The sequence below is a fragment of the Aptenodytes patagonicus genome, chromosome 6 (assembly GCF_965638725.1).
Source record: "Aptenodytes patagonicus chromosome 6, bAptPat1.pri.cur, whole genome shotgun sequence".
NCBI classification, from domain to species: Eukaryota; Metazoa; Chordata; class Aves; order Sphenisciformes; family Spheniscidae; genus Aptenodytes; species Aptenodytes patagonicus.
In genome coordinates this window covers 30619528-30630076 of record NC_134954.1, presented here as the reverse complement: position 1 = coordinate 30630076, position 10549 = coordinate 30619528, and the positions used below count along the sequence as shown (strand labels likewise).

The following is a 10549-nucleotide window of genomic DNA, read 5'->3' as shown; positions in this document are numbered from 1 at the left end:
CCCGCTTTGCGGGGAGGGATAACCGGGCAGGCAACTCCTCCAGCGACCGCACCAGCGTGCCTCTGGCCCCACGGTTCTTCCTTCTCCTCCAGCCGGCTCCTCGGTCGCCGCTGGCTCCGTGCGCTCCGTCCCTCGGAGGCCGCCAGGGACGGGGCGGGAGGAGCTGCCCCCGGCCCGCCCCCGCGCTCGGCCCTACATAGGCGGCGGCGCCCGCCCCAGCCGGCTCCGGTCCGCCCCGCTCCGTTCCGCCATGGCACCGGCGCTCCAGCTCTGCGCCGCCCTGGCCCTAGCGCTGCTGCCAGCCGCCGCCGCGCAGGACGTGGCGGGAGGTAAGCGCGGCCCCGGCCCCGGTCTCGGCGCTGGTGGGGTCCCGGACAGGCTCTGCCGGTCCCAGCGGGGTGGGTGCCCGCCCCGGCACCGTGACACCCCCTGGCGCTCCCTTCCCGTCGGAACCGGGGGCTCTGAGCCCTGTGATCGGCTGAGCCCTGCGGTCCCGGCCCTGCTGGGTGCTTCCCACCGCGCCGCAGGGGATGGGGATGAGTGTGGGGAGCAGATCCTGGCAGCAAGTACTCCTCGCAGAGCACCCAAAACTCATGGCTTTGCAGTTACTTTGGACCCCACTTTTGCAGGATGTCTGGTGCATGAAGCAGCCTGGTGCAGGCTGTTGCCCCATGGGCTGCACTCCAGGCGTGCACTGCGCACAGGGTGGCTGCTGGCCAGGGCCCTGTGGCCACTCAGGATGGGGACGGGCAGTGGAAGCCGGGAGGGCAGGTCCCATCCTTGCTGGGAGCTCTGTAGGGTGTGATCCTGTGCAGGATGGGGCACCTCTGAGGTCTGGAAGAGAGGCTTTACTTGCCACTTTTCCAGCTGCCGCTGCAAAGTAACTGTGCATTTAGTGATGCTAATGGCTCAGCCAGGTCTCAGGTGGGAGTTGGGTACCTGTCCTGGGCAGGGGGGACTTGCTGGGCAACCAGGCACCCACTGATGGCCCTTTGGAGGAGATCCTCCTTCAGGACAGGGGAGACTGGCTGGGGGAGCTTCAGGCTGAGAGCTTCAGACCAGGAAGAAGATGGGTGCTGTCAGATCCGGGTGAGGAGCAGTGGGTGGCTGACTGCTTCTCCTTGCTGGGTGGAGGATGTAGCATAGCCCCATGGGTGCCATGCCAGGTAGAGGAGAAGCTCTAGCAAAGGGTGGGGACAGCCCCCTTCAGGGGTGTCCCAAGAAGTCTGCCCACTCTTCTGAGTGAGGAACTAGTCTCCACGTGATGACCAGCCTTTTGATGGCTGCATGGTGGCTCTGGTTGGGAGGAGACTGAGGAGGAGACTGAGGACCAGCATGTACTGTCTTCCTTCTGCCCCAAGCCATTAACTTCACATCTCTTGTAGCCAAGTGGCAAAAGCAGTATCCAGGAGGCTTAGAAGCCTCCTGCTAGAGCACAGCAAGAGCTGCTTTCCCACCTCTGTCCCCAAGGACTGCGGTGCTTCCTGTGCGAGTGGGCTAGTCCCCTGAGATTGGGTGTTCAGACAAAACCCCAATCCTGAAGGGCTGCAAGGTCCTGGAAATGGCCCATTCCCATGCAGCTGTAAGGGTGGCATTGACTTAATGGCTCAGAGGATGAACCCCAGCTGGGGGTGCCAGGAGAGGGGACACCCCAGTGGCAAGCAGAGCATCAGTAGGAAGCTCAGTTAAAACTGCAGGTTCTCCTTTTGCCCGCTGATGGCCTCCTGCGGTGCGAGAGGGCTGTTTTGTGCCTCCTTGTAAGCAAACAGTCTCAGGGGCAGCACAGGCGCTGTGATGCTTTTCTGGCCTTGGTTGGAAAAACGGGGAAGACACAGCTTCCTAGAGTGTTTAAAATCTGCAATCTCGGCCTTTCCAGGCCCATGTGTAAACACCCTTATCCGAGTTATGTTAATAAATTGCCCAGTTGTTTGGAGGGCTGTGCAGAGCATGTGACTGTTGACAGTGGGTCACAGCTGAGGGTTCCTGCCAGCTGGAGAGAGAAAATGCAGCTTTGCTGCTTGTGAGTGTGGAAAACAAGCACCTCTGGGACTGATTTTTTTTCCTGATTAAGGTGCTGCAAAGCAGTGATTCTTCTTCCACCAGTTACTGAGTAGTCAGGCAAATTAGTTGGTTTGTTCTGTTGTGTGGTTTTTGTGTTTTTTTTTTTTTTTTTTTAAAACCACAGTCAAACAGGCTGATGCTTAGATTCTTTAGGCAGGGGTGAGGTTGAAATGGCTGATTCTCAAGGGCTGGCAAACCACGCTTCCTGAGGATCTGGGGGAGCATACCAATGAAATGGCAGGTGAGTATCCTGTAGGAAGACTTTCCTGAAGAGCTAGCGCTGCCGGGAGCTGCAGGGAAGCCCAGGAAGGCGGCTGGACTGGGCTACCTTGTCCTCTGTTCAGACCTGATCTGTTCCCCCCACCCAGCTAACCTGCATCCCCTGGGGATGCCATTGTCCATGGTGGCACTGGTGCCAAGAGCCACCTGTGTCTATAGAGCAGGGGCCTTCCTCTGCCAAATGGGGGTGGAAACAGTTTCTGAACATGGGTGCAGATTTCAGCTGCGGTGCTGCTTCCGTCACCTGGAGTGTTTCCTGCTGAAGGAGGGTTTGGATGAATTGGCTGGGGCAGGGTACGGGCTCCTGCAGGGACCGTGTCCTGCCTTGTGCTCCTCTGCTTCTGCTTTTCCTGGTAGTAACTTCCTTGTCTGGGGCTTGTTTGCTTGAGCTGCTCTGTCATCCAGTGATATGGGACTGCACTTCCTGCCCAATGCTTGTCCTCATCCTTGCAGGGTCCCTCTGGACCAACCCCAGCTGTGTCCCCCAGCTGTCCCGCTGCCTGCCGGCCACAGCAGATGCTCAGGCTTTTAGGGAAATAAGACTCAGGGAAAGGAACTCACAGCTTGGGTCTTTGGGTCAGCGTGGGCAAGGCAAATGACTCCCATTTGCATTTGGGCCTCCCACTGTGACACCAGGTGTGTTTTGAAGCTGGCAGCTCTTGCAGCAGCATTACACTGCATTGCTGCTGGTCTGATGGGAGTGACTGCCTCCTGGAGTAGGCAAAGCAGCGGGCAGGAGCAGGCTCTGAGGAGCCCAGAGTTTTAAACCACTAAGAGGCTCTTCAGAGTACTCGGGTGTCTTTTTTCCTTCCTGTAGGTTGTCGCCAGTATACGAACAGGAGCTGTGAGGAATGTCTGAAAAATGTCACTGTAAGTAGCAGCAGTAAAACTCCCAACGTCTCACGATGCCTGAAAACATAGCGTGAGCTTTGTGGGGCTGTTACGGAGCAGTTTCCCTCCTGGAAGGGGGGCTGCTCCCCTGCCCTTGTCCTGAACACACTGCAAATGCCACCCACCCATGACGGTGAGGGGGCAAACACCCCTTGGTGCTCTGGGAAGAGGTTGCTAGAAACTGCTTGGGTTTTGTTGTATGCTTTTCGAGTCGAGTAATGGAGCTCCTCCTCATGGATGGGAGACGCGCACAGTGAAGGAGCTGAGAGGGCTGGACTGGCTGGTCAAGCTGCCCCTCCACCAGTCTGTGGGTGCCATGGCACTGGGTGGATGCAGGGTGCGTACCTGGGTCCTGCCAACCTCCACTGCCTTATCTCTGATATCAGCAAACTTGAACTTGAGTGTGATCTCACAGCTGACAGCCATAACCAGTTTGACCAAACCCAGCCAAATGCTGGCGTTGGGGGTTGGAGCCACCAGGAGAGGAGGGTGCAAAGCTGCTGCAGGTAGTCTGGCTGGGAAAGACTAGTGAGGGCACACACAGACCTCTCCTGCTCATCAGCTCTGTGTTGAGTGGCTTGTCTCAAAGGCTTTCTTCTTGTCCCAAAAATGCTGCATGGCATAAACAGGAAGGATTTGGTGATTACTACCATCATGCAAGCCAGGAGAAGGGTTCTCAGCATCTTTACTTGCTCTAGAAATCTACACTCCCCTCGCCTGCCTCTCCTGGTGCAGGCAAGCCTGATCAGCCCATGCTGACTGAACACAACTAATACATCCTGTTGCTGCTGGGTGGTACCTGGCCCTTGGGAGCAGGCAGTGGTGGCCCTGTTGCTGCGGCTAACAAAGCAGAGCATGGCTAACTGGCAGCACTGTCATGCACCAGTAACACTGTGCTGCCTGGTTCCTGTGTCCCAGTGCCTGTGGTGTGCCAGCAGTGGGAGGTGCGTGGAGTACCCTGTCCGAAGAGTCCTCCCCCCGGCTGACCTCTGTGAGCTCCGCTCTGCGCGCTGGGGAGTCTGCTGGGGTAAGTGGATCACACTCAAGCGATGACTGCATTTAGTGCTTGCTGCTAAATGGCACTGACTGCCGCTTGTGCTAGTGATATTGGGAGGTTTCCCTTGCCGCCCTTTCTCACTGCTGGTGTAGCAATGACATGCTGAAGTCAATCAGGGTTCTCCAAACTTCCTGAAGTGTGGGCGAGAAAGCAGAGCGTGAGCAGTCCCTGCCTTCTGGCAAGAAGGACCTGTGGGGCTTTAGCTATTCTAAATACATGCCTCATGCTTTGATGTGATGGAGGCTTCCACATGTGGCCAGCACCTAGGATCGAGAGTTGAAGGTGCTCTGTGGGCAGCTGCCCATCCAAACCTTCCCAGTGCTCAAAGTGTGCACGCCAGTGTCTGACTCTTCGGCAGCACTTTCCTCTGCACGCTGTGCATCATTCCTTGCACGGCTTCTGGCTCTTCACCTTCAGCGGTGTGGCTGCTGTCCCAGGCAGGCTCTTAAAATTCATGGGGGCTCTTGGAACTAGAAGTGAGGTAACTTCTCTGGAGGCCTGCGCGGGCTTCTAGTGCTGAGCATGCTGTGGTCCTGCTCAGCTCTTATCCACCTGAGAAAATACCCTCTTCCAAAACTAGCCCTGCATAAGCTGTACTGCGGCCAGGTCACCTCTGGGAGCTTTTTCTGGCTGACAGCTGACTGTTGGCTGCCTTTCCTCCTTGGTTCTCTGTTTCCGGGTGGGTTTCTGGAGAAATTAGTGTCTTGTTTAGACCAAGCTTGGTGCATGCTCATGCTCAGACAGGACCCAGCTTTTGGGGGCTGGGGTGCTAGGAAGCAAGCTGGGGCTTGATTTCTCTCACCTGTCCCCTTGATGGGGAACTTGGAGTTGAATTGTGGTCACCTGACATCTACTGTGCTTGAGGGTGGGCTCTCTACCCACAAGAGAGTTAAAACTGCTCCCATTCCTTGTGGAGAAAGAATCTCCTCTTTGTGAGCACTACAGTATGCTTTTCTGAAACTTGTGTAAGACCTTGAAATACTAGTTTGTATGTGAGTAGCTTCACAAAAGGTTTCATTATAGAAGAACACATTCCTTAGCTTGCAAAACTCGCTTTAGAGGAGATTAGTCCTGTGGGAGATTAGCTCTTAAATGAGTCTGCATTTTTGGTGTGTGTGACTTAAGCCTTTATCATCAGGTGGAGGAGTGCCTGGTGCTCTGTCATGGATCTCTCTGTGGGAAGGGGTGATCTGAACCCCAGGCTCACCCTGAAAGTCGATGTTTCAGAAGCACCAATACAGATGTGCTGGTGGAGAAACTCCTTTTTGAGCTGAAGAGCCTGTTTGGGTTTGTCTCACCCCCACTGGGCTGACTTCTCATCCTTGGCTGTTAGGCTGTCCCCTACATGACTCCGTGGGTCTGTCGCAGTGCAGTCAGCAAAAGCTTCACATTGCTCTGAGGCAAGACAGTGCCGTGGACAGTCAGGTCTCAAATACCATCTTTCTCAAAGCCTTACTGGGAACATGGACCTGCAGGCCTCCCTGCTGCTGGGTGACTGCTGGAGAGGCTGCGTGAGCCTACCTGTGGGGACAAACGCAAGTGTCCGCAAGCTGGTGGCTTGCTGAATTCTAGTCTCACTGGTGACCTGCTAGGCCATAGCAGCTATCTGTGGTTGGTATCTGGAACCACATTCCTTGCATGGTGCTTGCAATGATAGCCTGGGTAGGGACACAGGATGATTTGAGAGTCAGATGGCACAGTTGTTGGCAGTGATGAAGCTCTCCACTGGGAGCAGGAGCTGGAGGCTTTGAAAGCAACTTCAGCAGTGGAGTCAGCTCAGCCTGGAGCACCCCAGTTAGCTTGCTACCACTGAGTCCCTGCAGCGAGGGGACAGGCAGGCATCTTCTGAAATGCACCACGTGTGGTGCTCAGGCTTTCCACTGGGCTCACAGTCCGAGCTGCATGGAGAAGAGGGGATCAGAAGTGCTCTGAGAAGGCTCAGGTGCACTAGGATTTCTGTAACTTGGCTGCTGTGTGTGAAGTGGCTCCTAAACAAGTATTTCCACAGGTCCAAGTCTCTGAACAGTCTGAATCATTCTTGGAAGAAATCCCTTTTTGTTGCAAAGGGTTTCAGGTGATGTCTAGATATGTCCATTTTGGCTGGTGTCTCTACTGCTATTACTGCAGGAGCAGAGTAGGATGACTGCCTCCCTGGGGCCAGGGCTCAAGGCTGCTGCTTCACTACCATGTCCCAGTGGGTTTTATGGGCATGGGCAAACAGATCCCCCAAGCCCTGGGGAGACATGATGGTGGGGTGCATGAAGCAGCCCTCCGCCTTCAGCTGCTTCAGCAGCACTGCTGGTCCCAAGCTGATAAATCCCAATGGATCTTGTCTCACTTTGTCTCTTGCCCAAGGACTCCAGACACCCATAAGTGCCTCCAGTCCACTGTCATCTTATCTTAGATGACTTCTGAAGCTGGCTCCTGTGGGCAATAACTCCAGTGCCAGCTGTGGCCTGTTGGAGGTTGCTCCTCAGCGCTGAAGCCTCCAGGTTTTTTTTCCCTTGATGGGTTACTGTTCACCTGGATTAGTGATAAAGGTAGCTTTGCTCCTGTTTCTGCCGGAGGAGTTTGACCTGAGTGCATTTGGTTTTGCCTTTTTTCATAGCCAGTAACTGAGTGCTATATTTAGCAGCTACATATACTCAGTTGGTGTGTACGTGCTGATGCCAACGCTTGGTATACCTATAGGTAACGATGTCCATCTTGCTTTTCCAGGCTGTTATGCATGGCTCCAGCCCAGTGACTGAAGCTGCTGGTGACAGTAGCTGTATACTTGTAAATATTGTAACTCCAGGCAGCCATGTATTTGTGTGCTAAATGTGTTTTGTCAAATCCTTTAGTGAACTTTGAAGCCCTGATCATTGCGATGTCTGTGGTGGGAGGAATGATCCTTATCATGTTGGGGGTCTGCTGCTGCTGCTGTTGTAAGAAAAAGAGCAAAAAGTAAGTATCAGAGGGGTTCGCTGTTTTCTCGGAGTAGCTCACATGCAACCACATGCTGTTGCAGAACTGAGTGCTGAGTGCCGCTAATGGGCTCTTCTGTCTGTCAGGCCAGACAAGGATGATGAGAGAGCAGCCAGGGAGCGGGAGAAGAGGCGGGTGCGGCAGGAGGAGAGGTGAGGTCGCCCTGCAGCCCCTGCTCCTCTGAGTGAGCCACACTGCCTCAGGCTGCAGAATGATTTGGCTCCTGTCTGTACTGTCAAAACGTGATGCCACGAGGCATGTGGGGCTTGACATGTGCAGTCAGTGGCTGCTTCAACCTTGGCATGAACATAAACCTTGTGAGCAACATCTTTCTGGGGTGACTCATGGATGCAGTATCACAACGGTGTTGTGTTTCTGACTCCCTGAGGGCTGCTGACATGTGTGGGCTCTGGTGGTCCCCAGTGCCTCCAGGAGGTGGGGAGGTGGCTGGCGGGGGGCTGAGCAAATCTGGCAGCCTGGAGGTCCCTGGGTTGGGAAGAAGCAAGAAGCTGTAGCTCCTCTTGCTTGGTTTTGTATCGCCAGTCACTGACTTGTGGTTTTTCTGTTTGCTTCTTGCAGGAGAGCAGAGATGAAATCACGGCATGATGAAATCCGAAGAAAATATGGTACAGTGCTGACGCAAGTGATTCAAACTAAGCTTTAGATCGAGCAGCCTCAGTAACTGTGTTCCTTCCTATGGTTACAGCTGCAGAGGAGACCTAGCCAGCAGGGAAAACACAGTCTCTGCTTCCCCTGTCTCAGTGAATTGCTCTCTTGCCCTCTGGGAGCAAGAGTAGAGATGCTCAGTGTGTGACCCCACACAAGTGCTGCTCCTCTTGGGCAGGGAAAAGGGAGTGTTTAACACTCCCTGGGACCTGTGTTCTCCAAACTCACCACATTGGAGAAGCTGCTGGGGCTTCACTGGAGGGGAGATGCAGAAGCTGGTAGACACAGCACCAGACGTAATGCTGCTGCCCTTCAGGCATGGCCCTCCGGCAGCCCTATGGTCACAGAGTGGCCAACAGCCTGGGGTGGGGGGCCAGGTGGGAGCCCGGGTGCCCACAGCTGCAGGAGCACAGAGCAGGCACCAGCCCGACCACAGAGCTGGTCCTCTGTGCTGGCCAGCAATTCCCAGAGAGGTGGCTCAGTCCCCTGAGTTCTGGGAGTGCACAGCTTCCCTCCTGGGGCTGGACTGTCCTTCAGGTAAGTCCCATGGTCCTAGGGCAGGTGGGGACCTACCTGAGAGGGACAGCAGCCTGGGAAGAAGGGGGTGAGCAGCCAGTTGCTCAGAACTGGTGGAGGGGACTCTCCTGCCTGGCTGTCAGGGCTGCCAGGGGCTCTCCCAGGGTGGCTGTGGAGCAGGGAGCAGTTGGGCTCATGCACACTGAGCATAGTGGTCTCTGGCTTTAGGTGGGGCTGTAGGGAAAGCTGGAGATCTCTCCTCTGCCTGCAGCTGCTGCCCACTGCAGGTCCAGGTGGGGCAGGAGATCTGGGGGTCTCTGGCTGGGCTGGCTCCTGTCAGGGAGGAAGAGCGGGCAAAGCTGTGCCTGAAGGAGCACTTGGTGGGGGAAGCACTTTGTGGAAGTGGAAGAGCTGTGCTCCAGGACTGACTTGCCATGCCAGGGCTCTGTCTCGCTGCAGCCTGACTGCAGAGTTTGCAATATCATCCTTTCTGGCTGTTCCTCCTCAAAAGTGTTGGGCTGGGGCTGGGAAAGCAGTCAAGAGAGTGGCATGGGGGCTTGTCACTGGCCCAGAAGTCAGCCCTGTATCCTTGCTCTGCTGTCTCTCAGTCTGTGGATGCAGGAGCAGGTCTAAGAATGGCTTGAATTTAATTTGGGGCTCTCTGCTTCTGAGTCCAGTCCAACAGAAGGAGCGTGCAGAAGGGGTGCTCTGGAAGATCAGTCATGCTGCTTTACCTGGACTTTATATGGTGTGCCTGGGAGAGGAGTTTGCCATCAGGTCAAGCTTCTTAATGGATCTCTCCTCCTGTGTAGAGGAGGAGAGTGAAATAGTGCTGACTGCATGCACGGCTCGAGTAAGAGCAGGTCTTTCGGAAGGACTGCAGGACAGGAGGCTGGATGAAGCATGAATGACAAAGAGCTGTAACCAAGAACTAGGTTTCTTGCTGGCTGTGACTGGCATGGCTGCTGCTGTCTGAATTAATCTATCTCCTCTTCTAGGCCTGTTTAAGGAAGAGAACCCTTATGCAAAATTTGAGAATTAGCACCTCCGGACCTGCCCATCCCAGTGAACAGTGCCTTCCCACAGAGCCGCAGGACTCCACGCTTCCCCTGCCACAAGGAGACCACAGTGGTGCCACTTCCCGCTTCAGCTGCCACAGAAGATGAGCCAAATGCTTGGTGACACTATTGTCTCCACTCCAGATGCTCAGTTTGCTCCAGAGCTTTGCTCTTGCTCTGCTGATGCAGGAAAACATGGTGGCAATACCAGAGAACAGGTTTCTCCTCACTCACCCTGGGGTGGTAATGGAGTCCAAAGCAATGCAAATAACAGCCCTTGTCTCTGGCCAAGGGCAAAAGCAACCTTATGCATCTTTCTTGCTCCTGCCTCACCAAATACCCTTCACACACACAGAGCCAGGCTCTTTTGTCCACCCCCTTCTTTCTTTTTTTTCTTTTAGTATAGGCAGAAGCCAGCAAGAGTTTCTTGACTTGTCAGTCAGCAGGAGGCCTTGGCTGTTACTCCAGGTGCCTGTACTTGTCCCAGCACATTAGCATTCCTTTCAAAAAGCACAAGTTTCTGGTTATCTCGGGCCTCCAGGAGGAAGGTCCCATGTGCATGTTCTCACTTGCAACTAATCTGGGGAAATGCCCCAACTCTCCTACCTCTGTGCCTTTCCAGAAAGGTGGTCTCCTGGGCTTGATGGCCACAGCTGATAGCAATACTGAATGATTCAGATGCCTTTACAAAATGTTGACTCTATATTAAACTGATGTGATTACTATCCCAGTCTGAAAGAGTTTAATTCTGCTTCCACATCAGGTATGGGTTGGCAGTGATGGCTGATGGAGTTGTCACTGTTACATGGCCCTCATGGCCCCGGCTTGTCAGGCTCTGATGGGGTGGCTGAGTGAGGCAGAAGCAAGGCTGCCTTGAACTCTGCTGGGCTTGAAAGGGGGAGTCTGCTCATGGAGATGTTCAGTTGTTAGGAAAAGCTGGGTGGTGGGAGTAACACTGCTCTCTAACAAAGGAGCTGGGTCTTTCCACAAGAGCTTGGCCTGTGTCCCCTAGCACCCCTGAGAGCCCTTGTCTAAGTGGGGTGGCCTGGGGGCT

The 10549-nt window shown here is 54.8% G+C and overlaps 1 protein-coding gene across 2 annotated transcripts; it reads left to right on the top strand.

Annotated features, from left to right (window-relative positions):
* The first annotated feature begins 241 nt into the window (after positions 1–241).
* PTTG1IP (PTTG1 interacting protein) lies at positions 242–10220 on the top strand. 2 transcript variants are annotated; one of them, XM_076341859.1, is made up of 7 exons: positions 242–329; positions 3158–3210; positions 4150–4258; positions 7132–7234; positions 7342–7407; positions 7835–7881; positions 9436–10220. In XM_076341859.1, the coding sequence occupies exons 1-7, from the start codon at positions 251–253 to the stop codon at positions 9477–9479; spliced, it is 501 nt and encodes a 166-aa protein (XP_076197974.1). In that variant the 5' UTR covers positions 242–250; the 3' UTR covers positions 9480–10220. The 2 variants fall into 2 exon arrangements, with proteins under 2 accessions (XP_076197974.1, XP_076197975.1); XM_076341860.1 differs by lacking the exon at positions 242–329 and adding an exon at positions 1987–2302.
* Positions 10221–10549: the final 329 nt, after the last annotated feature.